Source organism: Pelophylax lessonae (genome assembly GCF_965119305.1).
Source record: "Pelophylax lessonae genome assembly, chromosome: 1".
In the NCBI taxonomy this organism is placed as follows: Eukaryota; Metazoa; Chordata; class Amphibia; order Anura; family Ranidae; genus Pelophylax; species Pelophylax lessonae.
Window position 1 is genome coordinate 233,583,852 of NC_138768.1, and position 22,977 is coordinate 233,606,828.

Here is a 22,977-nt window from a genome sequence, read left to right on the forward strand (position 1 = left end):
GATAGATAAATAAAATAAGTTAATGTAATAATACATAAATAATAAACACCTTAAAAATTAAACAAATTGTTTTTTATTATTATTATTATTAATAATAATAATAATAATAATAATACATAATCAAAGAAAAAATAAATTATTATTATTAATAATAATAATAATAATAATAATGTATTTATTTTGTGTTAGAGTTAGGGTGTTTAGTTAATTATTATTTAATTTTTTTTAAAGGTTAAGGTAAGGTTAGGGGTTAATTATTTATTTATTATTAATATTAATTTATTGACCGTATTATTTATTCATGAATATTTTTATTTTTGTATTTATTTTACATGTATTTATTGATTTATTATTACTATTATTTTTTTTAGTTGTAATGGTATTAACACCCTAACTCTAACAAAAAAAAAATAAAAATGAGAATATAGAACCTCAATCCCTAATACTAAACCTAACCTTAACTCTAACTCCTTACCCTAATGAAAAAAAAAATTAATAATAAATGAATAATAATAATTAAAAAAGAAATAAGCTAATTGAAAATCTGAAATACCTAGCAACAAATGACACAAAAGATGATAGTTTTCTCTATTGGCTAATAAAAAAATGCCAAAGATCAAAAATGCTGTATAAAAAGTTGCGCTTAAAAAATTAAGCATAAAAACTCGCAAAAAAAAAAAACGCTCAGACGCTACGCTCCGGTGTGAATGCAGCCTTACATTAAAACAATGTTATGGATGTACGGATATACTGAAAATATATATCCCTTCTCTTTTATTAATTTCTGACATGCCTAATTTTTCTTCTAGGATACAGATCTCTTATCTCCAGGTATCAGTGTTAACAACAGTTACTGCTCTAGCAGTTCAAATCTGGAGACTAGTCGACACTTAAGCCGCAGCAACATAGACATACCTCGAAGCAATGGTGAAGACTCAAGGAAACAGCTTCCTCGCAAGAGAAGTGACTCTTCAACCTATGAGCTGGATACCATTAAGCAGCACCAAGCTTTTCTCTCTAGGTGAAAATAATATAGTAAATAAACTGCGCTAACAAAAGAATGATACACCCAGAAAAGCTGCTAGCAAATCAACACACATGTAGTGAAAAAAAATGAAAAATTGCAGTGCTAAACCAAAATAACAAACATCATGTGACCATAAGTGAATACATGAATACACAAATCAAATAAATGATATATAATCAAATGAAATATGAAGTGATCAAGTGTAGCCACTGAAAAAAGTTCATAAAGAGAGTCCCAGGTAGTGATGATAGGTGTGCATCCAAATACAAATGTGATATTCAACCGTGCCAGGGGACCCCACACCAAAAACCAATTAATTGCGCTCATCGGAGAGTATGGACCCAAGATACTATGTAGTATATGGGCCATATGGGCTGGTATTGCTGTATACTTCCAAAACAAGGCTGGAACACCGGATATCAGGAAGGTAGCCACAGTATCACAACGGAAGCCGTAAATCTCTCACAGTTGTACATGGAGGAAACCAGATAAGACCGACATAGTGTAAAACCGCTAGACTTTATTATATGATGAAAGCCAAAAAAACTCTTACAAGCATCCAATGAACTTAGGCATGTAATACAGAAGTATATGGCATGAATGACGTTCCTGATGCGTTTCCTCTAAGCAGACATAATAACAGGAGGTTGCATACACATATATATATATAATATATCTACAACCGCCTATGATTATGTTATATAGATATCTATATATATATATATATATATATATATAACATAATCATAGGAGGTTGCATATACAGTATATAGATATATATATATCTATATATATGCAACCTCCTATGATTATGTCTGATTATGATTATGTTTTATATATATATATTTTGAACCTGGTTATCCCTTTAGTTGTTGTATAATGTGGCAGCCTAACCTTAATATCCTAATCCTGGGCAGTTCCTTGGAGACCTGAGCATAAAACAGTACTATCATGTTTTAGGCCCCTTTCACACGGAACAGATGAAGGCAGCGGATCTGCCCCCTCAGCAGCGGATCTCTCCGCTGATCCCCGCTGATTAGGCAGATGACAGATCCCTGTCTGCTCTGCTCATGCAGAGGACACAGGCCGCTGTTTTCTATGGGAAAGTCGAATGGAAACGGACCGCCTGTTTGTTTCCATCTGATTGTCATCCAATCCGCCGAAAGGATGGGGATCCCCATCTGTCTTTTTTTAACGGATCCCCATCCGTCTGTTTTTAGCAGACCAGATTGATTCAGATGCCTGCAAGTGTCAGCCGCTCCATAGAGGAGAATGGAAGTTCCAATTGAGTCCGCTTGCAATACGGACAGGCGGACCTGATCAGAACGTCTGTGTGAAAGAATCCATACTAGTAGCACCCAGTACTAAATAAACTGATACTGTATAGCCACACAGCCCTGAGATGATTGTAACTGTATTAGTGCACTTGCAACAAAAACAATTGAGTGCTGTCCATGATACTTTTTTTTATTTTTACACCAACATCTACATTTCGGGACAGTTTTTTGGGGTGTACCCCCTTTGTCAAAGTCCAAGCAGTACTAATATACAAAGTTTAAGCAGAATGTTAATAAGTTAATCTCTGAGGGAAAAAAACATACAAGCATACACAGCAATGGTAACTAAAATTGGATAGTTATTAACATAAGGCAGGGAGACACAACTCTCGTGGATATAACCTGCTAATGCTAAACCAAGCTGTAAGGAAAGTTGACATGGAATGGTACAGCACCAGCAATATTTCCATAAAGCATTTCTTTTTGTTTCCAGTTTACACGCAAGTGTCCTCAGAAATGATCCCGGGTCTCGAAGATCAAGCAGCTCTACAATGCTGGATGGAGGCAGCATTGGCAAATTTGACTTTGAGATTACAGACTTCTTTCTCTTTGGCTCTCCTCTTGGACTAGTGTTGGCTCTGAGAAAAACAGTGATTCCAGCCCTTGACAGTAAGTATGATATAAATACATTATTGCAGCTGGACTGCATTAGACCAATTTACCATGTTTTGTACTTTGCAAGTATTTATGAAATGTGGCTACAGCTCTGTTATACTTTATTATGGGTTCCCAATTACTGTTGCTGTCTACAGAGATCTGCATTCAGTATAATAAAAATAAAAACAGGAAGTAGAAAGAGTAAAACCATACGCTGAGCTGTGCTGATTTGTAAATATGTGTCCCGCGTACAATGTTAAATGTATGGTTACTCTGTACACCATGTGACTTTCTATTCTTCATCCAGCTATAATATACTAAAACCATCCTGCAAAAAATCTTTTTTTTTTTTTTTTAACTATAGAAACCGTACCGCTGTTTGTATACAGATGCCACAGAATTTCCATCCTGTTCACTCATGCAATTGACTTTCTGCTTTTCCCAGAAGTTTAATTGCAGGAATCTTCTGTAGTAGGGTCTTACATGAGATTAAATATTTCAGTTCTAGGAATGGCTAACCACATCCACATCCATAGACACAAGTTGCACAGTAAAATCAAAGAAAAGATCCCTTTCAATATGGTAGGACTGTAAAGGATGTGGGGCCGTCACATATAGATGAGCACTTCAATAAAAGTTACATTTTTTAATATAAAAACATATTTATTCAATATACAAAGTTAAAAGCTTCTCATAGAGATTATACATAAGCAGACAAAACACAAGTTACAAAAACTCGAATATATTATGTGATTGCACATTTGTTGAGAAACCTATTTAGACGGTCCAATGGTTCATATATTGCTTCCTCAGGGACCATAATGTTGGCTGAAATGTTTGTAGAAACAATTTAGCCAATCCGTAAAGGACCTTTTGTCAATTGAGCATGGACAGCACGCAGATAAAGTCACCATCAGTGGCCATATATCCACCCGGCAGCAAAATTATACTGGCGGGGGTGGGATTGGTGTACACCGGACCGTACCTATGACACACACGGGCAGGTAGATATCAACTTCACTTGGAGAGTGCAGGGGAATATAGTTGTACCCCCTCAGAAAAGTGGTGATCAATGGAGCAACAGATCTTATCCTTCGCAGTGGGTGACCATCCCCCAATGTGCGCGGAAGCTCATCTGTAGTAGGGTCTTTATCTGTGTGTAATGCTAACATATAACAATGCTAAAACTTATCATAATCATGGGATTATTATAAAGACAGGACTTCCCACTTAGCAGTCAATTTGGCAGTGAAGGCCTGCATTCATTTCTAATACAATTCTGGCAAGGCCTAAATTACTAATGTAACAAAGGGTTAAATTCCTTGTTACACTTGTTTATTCGATAGGTTCCCAAGCCTTACCGTTAAGATTTGTGGGTTTAGCGCAATAATTTCAACAATGCACAAATAGTAAAGACATTTACTTAGCATTTGTTAAAGATGGAGTACTGATGATAAATTGGATAAATACTGCTTCAATTCAATCCAGGGAAGCCCCTTAACCTCTGGAAACATCAGAAAGTCCTGGAGTTGACAAATTTCACACAAGGTACTAGGCACATTCACCAAGATGTGCTAGATGAGGCTCTGATGTGAGCTTCTTTGTTTTCCTAGATATATGTGAATATTATTGAGAGGGGCTTCTGGGTTAAAACTAGTTTAAATCAGTTCTAGCAAACAACTGGTTTTAACCGGTCATTTAAACTTCTAATGGTTTCGAAGTGAGCAATGTGGCCATATGTGGTAAGCTCAGAAAGATCACAGTATACAGAAGTACCTTTAAACTATCATAGTTAAAAGCATAAAAACTAATACCAAGTTTTTTGTAAATCAATAATTACTATAGACCAGTACTTCAATATCTTAAACTTAAAGAGTATTTTTAGAGTTTTACTTTTAATACCTACATTTTTGTCAGGGTACCGAACTACCCTGACAAACCTAATTCAGAGATTGATCACTCACTTTTTTGTTGTGTGAGGCACAAGGTACATTAGAATTTGAGAGGTTGATCATTTTTAGGTGCGCAGTTTCTGGTTTTTGCGTTCCCACCGATACTTTCCCCGTCTGGCATTATGATGAATGTGAATTTTCTGCCTTGCTAAAGGTTTTTGGTTCCACATACAGTGCATTTGTTTCATGTAATACTCATAATCTGAATTATTTGTCTTCTTCAGTTTATCAGCTCCGACCTGGCTGCCAGCAGGTGTACAACCTTTTCCACCCTGCTGATCCCTCTGCCTCACGTGTAGAGCCACTTCTAGAAAAGAAGTTCCATCTTCTGCCTCCCTTTAATATCCCTCGATACCAGAGATTCCCTTTGGGGGATGGAAATTCTGCCCTCCTGGGTAAGTAGTGACTTTTGATTGTCACCGTGTTCTCTTAGAATGTTTGCAATCAGGTAAGCTAGTGAGTGTTTGATCCTACCTTAAGATATTTAACAAAACCTAGGGTTAATAGTGTAACCAAGCAGTTAGCTGATTATAGTACTAATTCATATGTGCCCTCTTATAGATACTTTTCCAACTTTAGTGTCAACTTGCTATACATAGCTATAAAATAATTTAACTTTGGAAAAAAACACAACCAGCAGCTTGACTCATTTGCCTTAAACATTTCTTACCTACAACTTTCTTCTGATTGCCAGTAAGTAGGGTACAAAACATAAGAGCTAATTATACAGCAGCCTATGCACAGTGAAGATACTCCCATTACTAAACCAAGCTAATTCTTGCAAGAGTAGTTTGGTTATACCCTAGTACCTAAAGAGGACCTTCAGCTTACCCCTCCCCCTCTTTTTTTCTGCCCCAGCTTACCTTCTGTTGTTTTAGGCAGAGTTTGGATACTCACCCAGCCACCGGATCCAGCGTTGTACCACTGACATATTTCTGTCAGCAGACACAGCTGGGTCCTGTGCCGCCATCTTACTTGTGATGTCATCAGGAGACCTGCCGGGTCTTTCGGGTGCAGCCAGCGGGGCCACGTGATGAGTTACCACCATGTCTGACCGCCTCCTATTTCTGAATGAATGACTAAAGGCTTCCTGGGATATGTGGCATGCAGATCCCAGGAGGCCAGCGAGCACTATAAACATAATTTATCTAGGCCAATGCTGTGCATTAAGGGGTGGGGCCATGCTTTTTTTCTAAGAAAAAGTTAAATGAAAATAAACAAAAAATGCCTGATTCAGGAAGAGAAGGGGTGGAGAGGGAGTAAATTCATACAGAGGGTAAAGGTCTGCTTTAAGTCAATGCCTGTGTTTGCTTTAGAAATGCATCTCACCTCATAAAAATCTCCAGGAATGCAAACGCAGCGCAAGCAGGTCAAATGCAGATCAACTGCAGCTGCAACTAATTCTGAATGATTTCAGAAGCAAATAAAACTAAAAGTCAAAAACATGCTACATTTTCCCATCAATGCCCATCTATGCAGGTCCTTAACCTGACCATGCACGGGGGATTTTAGGATGTTTTTGAGTTATTTCTTCTTTACCTGGCATACATCTTCATGCTTTTCAGCCAACTAAAGCTCTGAGGATGGCATTGCTGATATTTGGAGGGCCGATGGACTAATCCATGTTTGAACCAACATGGTATATATAACTGTATATGTAAAACATTCCTCCATCCATGCTATAAAGCATGGATTTACAAATCTCCCATTGTGCCTGTTGTCATCTTCAGAATAATCAAACAGTGACTGCATCTGCATAGCTACACACACACACACACTTTTATCCAGCCAGATCTGATAAAGTACATAATCTTTGTTGCTCAGGATAAGGCCTTCACACCTACAATTTAACATGTACTGTATATCAATTGACCATAGATGTTTTCCCAGCATCAAAAAAGTCAGTCATGTCAAATACTGTAAATAATTTCACCAGCAAGCCTAGGACCAGTAAAGAGGTGATACTAGCAGATGGGCATTGCTTTGGGTGCCCAAAGGTGCCTACAGAGTCTACTAATCGAAATCCAGCTCTGAATCTAACCCATTTCCATGCTAGCAATAACTAAAATATAAAGTTTAATCAAATTTAACTGATTCTCCTCTCTGGTGTGCATTTTTTTGAGAAACCCAAAAGCAACAAAAATAAAACACAATACCATTGTTTAGCAAAAGTGTAACATGCAAAAATTCTTTAAAGGGTTAATTCACCTTTAAATACATTTTAAAAAAATCTCTATGCATTACAGCTTCCCCAGTACGTTAATATGCAGTCCTCCGTTTTGTATTCTAATTTTTACTTTTCAAGCTGTGTTTTATCTTGTGGGCTCTTCTCTCCAATGGCAGGATGTACCGGCTGTTGGATGCACGACCTCAGCACCTCACAATCAAGTGCTTGGCTTTGTTCCTTACCCATGAAAGCACCGTTTTCTTCCTCTTGCAGCAGCAGCTGAGCTCAGTATTCTGTGAAAATTAAAGAAAGGAGACTGTGGATGCTTAGGTAGGGAACAAAGCTCAGTCCTTGTTTATGAGGTGCTGGGGGGCCAGGCAGATGAACAGGGAAGCCCAATGGAAAAAGAAGCTTCAGAAGTATGCATTATTTTACAAAACAGATGACTGTTTAATAATGTACTGTGATGCGTATGAAATAAAAAAAAATGTAATTAAAAGGTGAATAAACCCTTTAAACTTGATTTAAAAAGCCCAATATGCTTTTTATACAGATATGGAGATTAGACTAGAGGGAGCTTTCATTATCTCAGTGTAATTCATCTGTCTCTTTCTCAACCACTCTTGAGATAAGATATCAGCCCTGCTAAAGCTGGCCATAGATGGATCAACATTCAGGTAGTCCTGCAGGGACCAGCCAAATCAGTGGCCATCCCTGCTCGACAGAAGTTAATAGTTTGAACAAAGCCAAGTGTGCATTAGTGCCCGTTTTGACTTTTTGGAAGTTGTCAACACACAGATTTATATTGTATATACAAACAATCCACTTTATTAAACATAAAAAACACGTAGAACGTTAAAAACCTTTTTCTTTTGCGTCAAGCACACATTTACAATTCCACATATGTGACCACATATTCAAATAACCTCCTAATGCAGAGCTCAGTCATTGAGCTTGCAAATTAGGTAGATGGACAAGTAGCATCACAAATCTCAGCGTGTTTCATGAACAATATATCACTTCATTAGGGGTCGATGCTACTGACAAGGTGTCTATAGATTAAATACAACAAAATAAAATATAAATATAATAAAAGGACGTTGTCCTAAACCTTCTATGAAGGTATAGTGCACACTTACAAATCAAACTGACAAAAAACATTCAATAAAAAAACATATGAATTCTAGATATTAACCACTCTAAAATGTCTGTCCCAGGGGCTGTTGAAACAGGGAGAAAAAGAACCCAGCAACACTATGAGATCACTGAGGCAAACAGGCAGACATGGTTCAACCAAAACTTAACCAACCTCACTAATCGCTACAGCAATGAATATAATGTGCTCAAAAATCATGTAATGGCCCTCAGAATAAATTACAGTATAAAGAGTATTAAAAACCCAGAATATGACAAAGTGACAAGATTAAGCTTAGATGAATGTTGAAGTGTGGATTAAAAGGTGTGCGTTACTCAATATCTCGAAAAAAGTATGATCAATAACTTCTGTCACACAGACAGGTTGGAAGTCTCACTATCAGAATGCAAAGTCCTGGTGCGGAGAAGGGATTCCTCCATCCACCTCCTTTGTGTGGATAGAGGAATATGTTAGTTTTTTATTTCTTTTAGCCCGATGGCTGAACAGAAAAAAAACATTCCTATCTATTGCCAGTTTAAAGCGGAGTTCCGGCCTCAAAATCGACTTTACACGATCCGCTTGCTGTACTGTCGCTGAAAAAGAATTGGATAATTTCAATTTTTTTTTTATTTACTTACCTTGTTATTAAAGAAAATATACTTACCTTCCTTCCTCTTCCTCCCTCTTCGGCCGCGGCCTGCGCCGTCTCTTCCTGCTTGCATTGACTCCTGGGAGCCGAACATCATCGCTCCCAAGAGTCAATGCGCCTGCACTGGCCCTGCTCGTCACTTCCGGTTCAGGCACGTTATTCCCTGCTGAACAGCTTCTGGGCATGCAGCTTCTAAAGGGATTCAGACCCTGCAATTTTTCTCATCAGAATCCTGCAAGTGCATCAGCTGATTGGTAATAAATGTCACTCCCATTCAGATTCATTTTGCACATTGACATAACCAAACGGCTATTTCTTCACAACAAAAGGTAGGAATTTGCAACAAAGTTTGTTAACCTCCCTGGCGGTATCCCCGAGCGTGACTCGGGGTGGATTTTTTAGGTTAGTCTCGCTCAGGGTAGATGTGCAGAGCGCGCAGCGCTGTCTCTTACCTTCTCCTGGCGATCCAGCGATGATCTCTCATTGCTGGGACCGCCAGCCGAGATCCCCGCCGCTCGTCCGTCGGTGTGATGACTTCCTAGTTCCGTTCCCTGCAGCAGCAATGCTGCATGGGAGCCGAACTGGGAGGGAAATTCAAGCGTTGCACAAAACACAAACACATAACACATTTATATTATATATATATATATATATATATAACACATGAATTATAATCTAATCAATAATATAATTTTATTATATATATTATATAATAAAATTATATTATTGATTAGATTATAATTCATGCGTTTGTGTTTCAAATTTATCACATCTGGGATGTCTACTAGTCTTGTTTTGGTCAGGTTTAAGTCAGTAATTACTAAGAATTGTAGGCCTATAATACAGAATGCCAAATTTCCATGAAAAAAATTGTACCGCTTTTGGTATATAATTCCTGACATAATCATACCGCCAGGGAGGTTAAAATCATTGGAAGGTACATTGATCGCCCAGAGGGGATTGTTTTTTCTTAACAAAAGTGGAGTTACTCTCTAAAGTGAAACTTTGTTTAGAAAATCACTTTAGGCTGGCCCATTATTTAGGTATAGCTATGTAAAACGTTAAAAATAAGTGCCCATACTTTTTAAAATCCAGTAATACACTGTTTGACCCTGTTTTATACATGCTTAGTTGCTCTCATTTTAGGCATTTTTTAGGCACTGCTGAGTTTGTGGAGGCCGATCTGCTGACAGCCTTTAAGTGGAATTAAACCCTCCTATTTATTTTATTTATTTATTTCAGGTACTTATATAGCGATGTCAATTTACACAGCACTTTTACATATACATTGCACATTCACATCAGTCCCTACCCTTTAAGGAGCGTACAATCTAAGGTCCCTAACTCACATTCATACATACACATAGTAAGGCCAATTTTTTTTTTTTTTTTATACAGGATCCAATTAACCTACCAGCATGTCCTATCCTTTACAGCCAAGGACACTGCTTCTGTTTAAACTGCAACTGCCATGGTGATCATTTATGATACCAGCCATTTAATGGTTTGACAGTTTGGTTGAGGACACAAACAAATGTGATAGTTGACAATCCTGGCATTCCAGGAATGTAACTGTTTTTTGAAACTGTTCTATCTATGGGTTTAGTTCCACTTTATGATTTACTGCTGTTTGGAGGCTCTGGGCTTCAGCAAAATGGAAGCCTCCAGCAAGAAGCAAGATGTTATGGGTAAGGTTAACACTTTGAAGTGAACTCAATATTGAAGAAATATGGGAACCACCATTTCTGACCTCTTTTTTTAAATATGTTATTGGCTGATCCATTGACTTTCTGACTCATCAACCTGAAGTAGTATATAGATCTGAGAAATCTGATAAGGTCGGTTCTTATTTGCGTACTTTTTTTTGCGTTAGACTATCAAAGTACTGAAGACAGATGATCATCTTAGTAGCTGGGCAACTTGTATTTTTAGATAGTTATCAGAAAAGGCAGCCTCTCTGTATTTCTCTTATATATTGAGTGGGATACACAGCTTCTGTGTTACACAAGGTTTGGCAGAGCAATTTATTTAAGTGTTTGTGAAAATGTCCAAAGGTATTTATAGACATTGTCCTCATTTAATACCGCCAGCAGGATTAGGCCACAATAAAAACCATTTCCCTGTTATTCCCCCCTCATCTTTACAGATTAATTCCAGTCGTTGTAGTTGAAAAACATTATATATATATATATATATATATATATATATATATTTTTTTTTTTTTTTTTTTACAATGTAATGTCAAGTTGTAATTGTATACATGTGAAAAAACAGTCTATCCAGGTAGCTTAAACAAATGCTAATTTTTTTGCTTTAACACTGAGATCAGTAGTATTTCATGCATTTTAAGTTTTTTTTCTATTTGCTTGATTTTTGTTTGGCATTAACATCATGCTGTTTTTTTTTTTGTTTTTTTTTTAAATGGGCAAAATGCAAATTTAAATCTGACCTGGCATAAAATGTTTCTAAGGAAACAACAGTGCTGAAGTGCAGGTACACTCCCTGTGTCCCTTTTGGACCTCCTAAGATTCTATGCTCAGGCTTTAAATGGGGTATGTGTTCTGTTGAACAGTCTTGCTGGAAAGTCAGCATTCGATCACCACTTAGAGACAGTGGCTGCAAGTGCTGATCAGCGTAATAGCACAGCGGGAGAGATCCCCCACATCACACATTATGTTATAAGGGTATCTGTCAGTTTTTTGTTTTTTTTTTTCGTGTTTTTTTCATTCAACCAGCTGGTTGAACAAAGAAAAAAATGAAACGTGTATATCCAGTTTAAGAAGGCTTTATGTTTTCTGGCTTTACTAATATAGCACCATGTATGTAATAATAAGCAATGTACAGTAAATACCTTTTTAGATTTGTTTCATAATGGTTACTTGACCACACAATTTCGAGTCCTGGGTGGCTGGTGCGAGAGCCAGCAAAGGTGAGAAATTCGCAGAGCAGTGTCATCTCCCCACCAGCACCAGTGCTAACAGCTGCCCAAGACCCAGAGCTGTGAGGTCTTGTGACCACTAGGAAGCTGATTATTAAAAAAGGGTATTTACATTGTTTATGATTACATATGAGGTGCAGCATGAGTAAATACAAAGGGAAGGCAACATTTACCATTTACTAGTAGAGAACATTTCCTTCGTCTTTAGGATGGATAAGAGGCTGCAGATGTCATTGCAATATTAGCCTCCCCAATCACCCCCTGCCCCCACCATCCCATCCAACATATACAGTAAATTATAACAATTACTTGGATGAACATTTTCTGTTAACAAATTTAAAGGACGTTTCATTTAAAGCCTTAGCCAATTCTTAAAACGTAATTCCAGACTTTTTTTTTATATGTTTTTTTAATTTTTAGTTTTGGATAAAGTGGGGAAGAGTTCAAATTTCTGCTGGGTTTTTAGTTGCTTTTTGTGACCACATTGGGAAGATTATTTCCAAGATTCTGTTCCATTGATACCAGGACAAAAATGGTTTTTACCAAAAGGAAGGCACGGGCAACAACAAAACTTTGTAAGAAATTCTATCCTTTCGTCATTTGAACAAAAATTTGTTTTGTATTTTTCTGTGTCCTTCTTGGAGAGAAAACGAAATACTTAGCAGGAAGTAAGAAGTCTCTGTGATAGGGACACAGACATCAGTAAAATCCTGACAAATACTCTTACTCTTCCCCAGTCTATCCAAAACAGGGTAGAGTTGAGCTGGAGTTGAGCTTTAAGTGACTATGTTAAATTTGAGAATATTTTTCAGAAGCTTGTTTCAAGAAGTCTTGATGGAATTTATGTTCTTTGTGACATTGTCTGGTTATATGTTTGTAGCGTTTTTGTCTTGTTTTTGTTTCCCTCTCATCTCCATCCAGTCGAAGCTATACAGAACAATCCCATCCTTCTCATGGAAGGCAGCCCAGCGGTTGCTCTCCAGCGTCAAGATGGCATCATGGAAACCAGTATCCCTGTTCCTGTCCTAAGCTGCCAAGACACTTCCAGTAAAGCCACCACTTGTGCTGAATGTGTGTATCCTCCCCTTCTATTGTCTTTGCTCCTCTGTTGTGTAATCATGCACATCCTGAACTGAAAGCTTTTCTGCAAAGTGTTGTCAACTAGAAAAAAATAGAAAGGTTGTACTGCCTGTTTTACCCATTTTAGCTTCTTCATTACATCTGTTTACATTATTGTGTTACCATTCAATGTAAGAGGTGCTACTTAGTGACCTCATGGCTCCTGATTATTTTAATGCACATAACAAAAAATCAACATGATTTACATAAACTGGTGCTAGCAGGTCCTCCTGTGTACCTATAATTTAGCAGGCTATTTTTTGATGGATAGGTGAATAGATGGTGAAAATTAACACTTTTTGGAAAAGCTTTCTGTTTAAACGATCCAAGAAGTATTTGATAAATTGCCTTGTCTTGCTCTATAACTTTTTATTGTTCTAATCTGAATTAAACATGTAGGGCAAGCAGGTGTGAATAATGTACTTGCTTGGGTAGCTTTGTCTGCCCTTTGCTGCTGTAAAACACATGGCATTATCTGCTGCTTTTATTATTCCTTCATATACTTCATTTCTGTATATAGGTCAACCTGTAGAAACAGCTTTTCATTTGTTCTTTACCAACTCATTTATTGGCTATTACCGGTTCCTTCTAACATGCAAATATGTTTGTGAATTCTCAACTCATCTGTTTTGCTATGTAGCTACCTACCTTGCATCGATTTACTGTATTTATTTGTAATATCCTGGATCAAGAATCAGATAGTTTAAGTATTCTGCCTAGGATTTTAAAACAAAACAACAATCATTGTTTTCTTTCTATGCACTGTGTACTTACAAAATCAGAGTACTTTTATATGCTGTGTCTAATGTTTTAATTTCAGTTTACAGGATTCAAAATCTTTAATATAATTTCTAGTTTCTACCGCCGTGGTTCCTGATTTCTTCCTCATGATGGTTTAAATTTACTATAGCCACTAGTATTTCCATGAATATGTTGCCACAGAAGACTGCTAGCTGTTTTCTGGAGCCATGCCTGTTTCCCTAATAAACTGCAGGTCACCAGCCTGTCAGCCAGAGTGTGGTTCCCCCCTGTTCCATATCCTATAGCAGGGATCCTCAAACTACGGCCCTCCAGTTGTTGCGGAACTACACATCCCATGAGGCATTGTAAAACTCTGACATTCAAAGACATGACTAGGCATGATGGGAATTGTAGTTTCTGAACAGCTGGAGGGCCATAGTTTGAAGAACCTTGTCCTATAGCAATGCAGAGGATATCGGGGGCTGTCACTTTATGGTGCATTGAAGGTTTATATTGAGGTGTGAAGGGACAGGCTACCAGGCAACCTTTTTAAAGTAAGTATGAAATTGGTAGTAATGTACAGTCCTTCATAGGTGCCCACATGTTTGTTATTGTTTCAGGTCTAATCAGGTATTAAAATTTCAGTCTCTTTTGAGCATAGAGAACATTTCATTGGAAATGAGCCGTGGCCAAACTAAAGTATTGATTTATACAATGTAAACCCTGCCTACCTCAAGGTAACCTAAAAAATAAAGACAAAAAATAGTCTTGTAGCTGACTGGATGTGACCCGTGGGCTGTAGTTTGGGGACACCTGTTTTAGTAGATTGTCTTGATGTTTCTACAAGAGTGATGCATTAAAAGCAGTATTTTATTGCTTTTATATATTTTTTAATGTTTATTTATACAGTGTAAACCCTGCTGGCCTCAAGGCAATCTACCAATCAGTGGCATTTTATATTAGTTTCCAAGTGCAAAAGCATAACTTGCATAACATTGATATATAGGAAAAGAAGATCTGAAGCAGTCGAAAAAGCTACTTATCAGGCTTTATTTATTTATGGCCTAAATCCAGCCATAGATGGATCAAAGCTTGGCCAGTTAAGCAGCGACTGGTTGAATTTTGACACAACTATGGACAGGCTGTTGTACAGAAGTCAATCTCTCAGTCAACTTTTGTACAACCAGCTGACCAGTGTCACCAGCTATAGCTGGCAGTGCTGATAAGTGTATACTGATGTTGAGGAAGCCGACCCCTTCCCTGCTGTCAGATTACAGTAGCTCCATTGGGAGGGATTCCCTCATCCACCCTAAATGTGTGGATTGGGAAATCTATTTAATTTTTTTTTTTTTAAACAAGCTTGTTCAACAAAAGAACTTCAATTGTGTATGGCCAGCCTAGGTTAAATGGTATTAAAGTGGGTTTTAAGCCACTTGCATGACTTTCTATGATCCTCTTTGTCTCCTAAGCCTGTGTGCCTCTGTCTCAATATACCTGATTTCAGTGTGCTGCTCGGCGATCACATGACCGGCCAGCTCTCTCCTCTCCCCGTCTGACAGTTGCAAGGGACGGGGCCAAGATTCCCCTTGCTGATGTCAATTGGGAGGAGAGAAGAGAGATAGAGACAGCCGGTCACGTGATCGCCGAGCAGCACACTGAAATCAGATATATACAGCATTTGTTTTTTAAAACACAGAGACAGAGGCACACAGGCTTAGGAAACAAAGAGGATTATATAACACATTAACAGTTATTTCAGCAGCAGGAGGGGTGGGCGGGCCATGACACAGAGCTGACAGGCAGGGGGGGGAGAGGGGGAGGAGGACACAGGAGACAGATAGGAGAGCTGCAGATGACAGAGGCACGTAAACTGACCACTGTGTCAGGGCTCAGCAGCCATGATACACTTGTGTCAGTGTACAGAGGGGAGGGCAAAAACTGGCAGGATCAGCCAGATTTTTTAGGTGATAGAAGGGGCCAAATTACACAGCACAAGCACTGTGCTTTATAACATGCTTTAACCGCTTGCCGACCGCCGCACGACTATTTACTGCGGCAGTCAGCCCCTCACAGGCAAAGCGACGTAGGACTACGTCGCTAGCCTGTGAGGCTCTGGTTAGCGAGCGCGCGCCGCCGGGGGCACGCTCCCGCGCGCTCACAGACCCCCCCCCCCCGCGCGGTCACGGACCCCCCGCGCGTATGTGCCCGGCGGACCCGATGTCCGCCGGGCACTCGCGATCGTCTGTTACACCGGAAGAAAGGCAGGCGGCTAATGTAAACAAAGCCGCCTGTCATTCTTCCCTGTGTAAGAATGGAGATCACACGGTTCTACTAGGTAGGACCGTTGATCTCTGTTCTTACACTAGTATCCACAGCCAATCACAGTTAGAAACACGCCCCTAGGGACACACTTAACCCCTCCCTCTCCAATAAAGTTAACTCCTTCACTGCCAGTGTCATTTTTACAGTAACATTTTTACTGCAGTAATGTCACTGGTAACCCCAAAAGTGTCAAAAATGTCAGTCAAGGATCCGATCTTTCTGCCGCAATGTCGCAGTCCCGCAAAAAAAATCGCAGATCGCCGCCATTACGCGTTAAAAAAAAACAACAAAAATGACAAAGATCTTTCCGTTTGTTAGTAAACGCAATAACTTTTGCGGAAAACCAATCAGAATACGCTTTTTGCTATTTTTTTTTACCAAACATATGGTAAAAAAAATTAGATTTTTACTTTTTTTTGGGGGAATTTCATATAAAAAAATGTGAAAAATATTGTTATTTTTGCAAAATTGACGCTCTTTTTTTGTTTATAGCGCATGATCAAAAAATCGCACAGGTGATCAAATGCCACCAAAAGAAAGCTCTGTTTGTGGGAAAAAAAGGACGTCAAATTTGTTTAGGTACAGCGTCGCACGACTGCGCAATTGTCCTTTAAAATCACGCCGTGCCGAATCGCAAAATAGGCCCTGGTCAGGAAGGGGGTAAAATCTTCCGGGGCTTAAAGAGGAAGTAAACCCTCCTCTGACACTTTTACCTATAGGTAAGCCTATATTAAGGCTTACCTATAGGTAGTGTAAATATCTCCTTAACATGTACCGTGATATTTACCTTACATGCAGCCAGTGACGTCACTGGCGCATGCGCTCTGAAGGAACGACCGCTGGTGCCGTTTCTTCAGAGCCCCGTGCAGTGACCGTCGGCTCCCACGCGCGTGCGCGGGAGTGACATCACCGCGGCTCCGGCCAATCAGATGGCCGGATGCCGCGATCCCGGAAGACGGGCGACTGGACATGTCGCCCGTCATACAGGTGAGTGAGCGGCACGGCGGGGGCTCGTTCTTAGGTAAGTATTTCATAATGAGCTAGTGTGCGATGCATACTAGCTCATTATGTGTTTCTCTTTCAGGTTACAGAAAAAAAAAAAAAAACGTTCATGGGTTTACAACCTCTTTAAGTGGTTAAGGAGCGTACAATCTAAGGTCCAATGTTTTTTTTTTTTAGGGTAACAAACAGTTTAAGTAGGTTGGTTGGTCCAGGGTGATAACTAGAGCAGCAGGAAATCCTTGTCTCTGTAATGAGCACCTCACATTTATCTTGAATTATATTTAAAAAAAGCCAATAATTGTAGGGGCTGCTTAAAGTAAACTCAATGTTGTAGAAATATGGAGAACTAGCTTTTCTGACCTCTTTATATATATATATATATCAGGGATATGCAAACTGTGGCCCTCCAAATGTTGCAGAACTACAAGTCCCATGAGGCATAGCAAGACTCTGACACCCAGAGGCAGAGGCATGATGGGACTTATAGTTTTAAAACAGCTGGAGGGCCACAGTTTGCATATCCCTGGTATATATAGTAGTTGTCTGGCTGTTTTGCTGACCCTTTGGTTTCATTACTTTCTGACTCACTGACTTGAAAGGAGTATGTAGATAAAGAAAGTCTGATAAAAAAAAAAACACTTTTTATTTGTATATTTGTTTTGGCTTAGTGATATAAAGTAATGGAGAAAATGATCATCATGGCCAGGCATCATTGTCTGAAAAGGCACCTTTCTGTGTTTCTCTGATAATGGGTTTTCTTTATGAAGAGCAAAATATTTAAAGCATATCTAAACCTAAAACCACAAATTTAATATATATTGCAGCATACCAGCAAGTACAGAAAGTAGCTGTTGATCCTGCCAAACACACAGGGCCCTTGTAACTTCCTGTGAGTTTAAAAAGCACAAACATCCTTTTTTTTCTTGTGTAAACTAGTAGTGCCATCAACTACCATGTAATGATGGATGAAAAAAGGCAGACATGTTAGAAGTCCAGTATAGTTCATATTCCTATTGCACACCTTCCTGGTTTGTAGGTTCGTGTGTACTGGGTGCTGAAGCGATCACCAGTTGGCAACTGGATCAGTTACAAGTAGATACATATTCGCCAGCACACCAAGGATCTTGCAAAAGCAGTCCAAAAACTTTATTCCAGATAAGATCACATCAGAAAAAAATAGTGCAACGTTTCCGAGCCGCACAGGACCCCTTCGTCAGGCATGCCTGACGAAGGGGTCCTTTGCGGCTCCGAAACATTGCACTATTTTTTTCTGATGTGATCTTATCTGGAATAAAGTTTTTGGACTGCTTTTGCAAGATCCTTGGTGTGCTGGCGAATATGTATCTACATGTTAGAAGTCCAGTCTGTGTGACAACCATGACTTCTTCCACAGACACAGGAGAGAAATGAGGGTAGGCACAGGAAGTGTTATTTGCAGAATCACCAAGTGAAAATAAAAGCTAATAAGCCAGAAAAAAAGGAAAACGAATGCAGCCACCACACCCAAGTACTGGTAAGCTGCAATACAGTGGGTACGGAAAGTATTCAGACCCCCTTAAATTTTTCACTCTTTGTTATATTGCAGCCATTTGCTATAATCATTTAAGTTCATTCTTCTTCCTCATGAATGTACACATAGCACCCCATACTGACAGAAAAACACAGAATTGTTGACATTGTTGCAGATTTATTAAAAAAGAAAAACTGAAATATCACATGATCCTAAGTATTCAGACCCTTTGCTCAGTATTTAGTAGAAGCCCCCTTTTGATCTAATACAGCCAGGAGTCTTTTTGGGAAAGATGCAACAAGTCTTTCACACCTGGATTTGGGGATTCTCTGCCATTCCTCCTTGCAGATCCTCTCCAGTTCTGTCAGGTTGGATGGTAAACGTTGGTGAACAGCCATTTTCTCTTACGTCCTCCGACAGTCGCCGCCCCTTCATATTCATCACCAATGGGTTATGTCCTCTTATCCGTAGGAGTAGCTAGGCAATAGAATATGTTAGTACAAAAGACTTTTAACATATCCCCACCCCCAGGGGGTGGTCCCCTCAGTACATAACCCTCCACTTCCTGTAACCAAACCAGTTTCATTTGTCTAGCTGTCAGGAGTGGCTGGATGTTTCTGTGCTGGGACACCTTGTCTCAGCTCTCTTTCCTTTCTTTGGATTTTATTTGAGTTTTTTCTCTCTTTCTTGTTAGCTGTTAGTTTATCAGCGTTAGTTAGTTCTTCGGAAGAAGAGGATCATGCGGGCTGCGTCTCGGGCTGACCCCCCTGGTCGCAGGTTGTGGGTCAGTGGTTTCTCAGCCCGCCATCGAGCGTTCAGTCAGGTATCGCTCCTGAGTTTTCTGAACGACCCATCCCTGTGTCGTGCAGGGATGCCAGGTGAGGTGGCTACCTCACCGGACGCTGTGCGGTTTCTCAACCCACCTTCTGATGCGTCCTAGATGCGACTCTCCCTGCCTTATGTTCAGCGGTTTGTTCGCCTGTGCGGGTTCCCCACGCCATGTTAGAGGTAAGTGTATGTATGTGGGGACCTGTCTGTCTGGGGGGTGTCAGTCTGGGACTGTGTTACCTTACCCTGTGTTCACAATGTTACTGTCTCTCTATCCCTCATGTTGCATGCTGTGGGCTGCAGGAGGGGGGGGGTTGTGCTGCACTCTGTGTCAGTCTGTATGTGAACGGCTGTGTGCTGTGGGGCTTGAGTTTCTCATGCTTGGGGCACATTACAGCGCCGCTGCGGCGGTTTAACATGCTTCCTTTTGCTGGGCAATTTGGATGTTTTTTTTACTTCACCCTCATGGGGTGTGGGAGCGGCGGTTTCGGCGCCAAACGGCGCCATTTTGGCTGCGATCGCTCCGGCCGCATGTTTTACATGCATGGTGGCCATTTTCTTGTAGCCTCCATAGGCTTTAATAGAGCGCCCTGTATACCAGCACTTCCTTTCCATCAGGAGCACCGCAGGCAGCAGCAGCAGCAGCGATCTCCAGGTTCATTTCCCTCTATTCCCTGTATCCTGCCTTGGTTTAATTGTCCCTGTGGGGGTCCCTTGTGTGGGGTGTTTGTGTGCAGTGGGCTACGATCGCAGCGCTCTCTTAAAGGGGCGGTCACCCATTTATTTTACTGCTACAGGGGCATGGATTCTCAGGAAAACAAATTTCCTACAACTTTAGTGGGAAGCCAGGGGTCTGCACTCTCCCCCCCTGGGGGGGATTTGGCTGCGATTGTGGCTATCCTTGCGACTCAGGTGCAAATGCTGGTGGCTGCTCAATCCACAAAAAGGCCCAGAGTTTCAATTTCCTCTGATTCAGAGGGTGATGGTGCTGGGGCTGATGTGGCTGGAGTCTCCTTATCGGGGTCCCGTTCCTCCCTGGACCTTATCGGGTCAGAAATGGAGGCTGAGGTGGAGGGGGTTGATAATTCTCCCCCTGGCTCGTCTGAGGAGCTTGCACTCATGGATGAATTGGTTGCTTCTATCAAGCAAACACTGCGGTTAGAGGAAGAATCATGTCCTCCAGCTGCCTTGGCGGCTTATGGGACGCAGAAAAGGCGCAAAACGTCGCAGGTGTACCCCTGCACTGATGATTTCCAAAACGCTGTGAAAGAACAGTGGCGTAATATACGCAAGCCATTTGCTGTACCTAGTAGGTTTAAGCTACGCTATCCCTTTACGCCTGCTACTGATGAGCGCTGGTGTATTCCACCGCCGGTGGATCATGCGATAGCGGTTTTGAACAAATCCACTGCGATTCCGGCTGAAGACACCCCGGTGTTCCGGGATGCCACGGACAAGAGGATGGAATCTCTTGCCCGTCACACCTATTCTATTATGGGTTCTATGTTAAAAGCCTTATTTGCTTCTCTTATGGCGGCCCAAGCGGTCGCGAGCTGGACGCAGGTGCTTAGGCGGGTCCTGGTGGCTGATTCTGCCCCCCAGGCGACTTTGGATATGGTGGATCAAATCCACCAGGGTGTCATGTACTTGTGTGATGCGGACCTGGATATGGTTCCGTTGGCTGCACGTGTACACAGTGTGGCGGTGTTAAATCGCCGCCTGGTTTGGTTGAAGTGTTGGTCTGTGGATCAATCTTCCCGTAAGACTTTGGCCAATCTGCCTTATGATGGTTCTCGCCTTTTTGGCGAATCCTTAGATGCACTAATTAAGGGAGTCACGGGTGGTAAGAGCACGCTCTTGCCCCAATCCCACAAGCCCAAGGCGGCTCCTGGTAAGAAGCATGCTTCCTTTCGACCCCATCAGGGGTCCTTTCGTGCCTTTCGGTCACACTATAGGGGCAAGCCGTCAAAGGGTCAAGGCTCCCACAAGAAGCCGTGGGCTGGTAAGCAAAAGTCCGGCCAATCCGGTTCTGCGGCCCACAACAGTGCGGCCTGAAGGGGCGCCCTCACCCGAGTCTGGGGTGGGGGGACGCTTGCTCGCTTTCTCTCGGCCATGGCTGTCCCGGGTTCGGGACAGGTGGGTTCTGGAAGTCGTTCGATCTGGTTACAAGATCGAGTTTCTCTCTCGGCCGAAGAGCAGATTTTTTCCCTCAAATCTTCTGTTATCCCCGGAGCGTTTGCGGGACCTGCGTCTAGCGGTGCAGGACCTGAGGGCTCAGGGTGTGGTGGTCCCGGTGCCTCATCGGGACAGATTTCGGGGGTTCTATTCCAATCTGTTCACCGTGCCCAGGAAAGAGGGCAAGGTACGTCCGATTCTGGACTTGAAGGCGCTGAACCGCTTTGTGCGGGTGCGCAAATTCCACATGGAATCCCTGCGGTCGGTGGTGGCTGCCCTGGTTCCGGGGGAGTTCATGGCTTCCATCGACTTGAAGGATGCGTATCTTCACATCCCCATTTTCGAGGGTCACCAGAGGTACCTTCGATTCGCCATAGCGGAGGATCATTACCAATTTGTGGCTTTGCCTTTCGGTCTCGCCTCGGCTCCGAGGGTGTTCACCAAAGTGCTGGCTCCGGTTCTGGCCTTGTTGAGAGCCCAGGGCATATCGGTCCTGGGATATCTGGACGATATTCTGGTTCGGTCTGCGACCAACCAAGGTCTGGTGAAGGATCTGTCCGTCACGTTGCAGACTCTGCAAGAGTTTGGTTGGACGATCAATTTCCCAAAATCAACGTTTTGTGCCCGTCAGTCCGCCTCCCATACCTGGGAATGATTCTGGACTCTGTCCAGGCGAAGGTCTTCCTACCGGACGACAAACTCAGGACTCTTCAGGAGGGAGTCAGGTCCCTCAGGGACAATCAGTTCTCGTCCATTCGGACGTGCATGCGGTGTCTGGGATTGATGGTCTCGGCTTTCGAGGCGATTCCCTTCGCTCAGTTTCACACTCGGGGTCTCCAAGCGGAGATATTGTCCAAGTGGGACGGGCGACCGCACTCTCTGGATCTTCAGATATCCTTGAGTTCTCAGACCAGAAGGGATCTTCTGTGGTGGCTTCGGTCCCCCTCAGTGTCGGGGGGCAAGTCTTTTCGTCCCCTTTCGTGGACGGTGATCACCACGGACGCCAGCCTGTCGGGCTGGGGTGGTGTTCTGGGCGTTCTGTCCGCCCAGGGTGTGTGGTCGAAGGAGGAATCCTCCCTTCCGATCAACGTTCTGGAACTGCGAGCGATACTCCTCTGTCTTCGTCGTTGGACGGACAGTCTCCACGGCTGTCCGGTCAGGGTGCAGACGGACAATGCCACGGCGGTGGCTTACATCAATCACCAAGGGGGCACCAGGAGTGCCCAGGCGGCTCGAGAGGTGGCTGCGATTCTGTCTTGGGCCGAGACGCATGTCCCGGCAATATCAGCAGTTCACATTCCGGGAGTGGAAAATTGGCAGGCGGATTATCTGAGCCGCCAGACCCTGGACCAGGGGGAATGGTCCCTTCACCCGGATGTCTTCCAGATGTTGTGCGCGAAGTGGGGTCTTCCGGAGGTGGACCTGTTCGCGTCTCGTCTGAACAACAAAGTTCCACGGTTCGTGGCAAGGACGCGCGA

The 22,977-nt window shown here is 41.7% G+C and overlaps 1 protein-coding gene across 10 annotated transcripts in view; it reads left to right on the forward strand.

Moving 5' to 3' along the window:
• Nucleotides 1-22,977, forward strand: part of PITPNM2 (phosphatidylinositol transfer protein membrane associated 2) — a 428,296-nt gene that overhangs the window by 344,854 nt on the left and 60,465 nt on the right. For 6 of the 10 annotated variants that reach the window (XM_082258328.1, XM_082258333.1, XM_082258336.1 and 3 more), the window contains exons 13-16: nucleotides 810-1,021; nucleotides 2,798-2,973; nucleotides 5,138-5,308; nucleotides 12,724-12,873. In XM_082258328.1, coding sequence (XP_082114454.1) covers nucleotides 810-1,021; nucleotides 2,798-2,973; nucleotides 5,138-5,308; nucleotides 12,724-12,873 — 709 coding nt within the window. The remainder of the gene's footprint in view (nucleotides 1-809; nucleotides 1,022-2,797; nucleotides 2,974-5,137; nucleotides 5,309-12,723; nucleotides 12,874-22,977) is intronic. The other 4 variants (XM_082258335.1, XM_082258337.1, XM_082258329.1 and 1 more) reach the window with 2 other exon arrangements.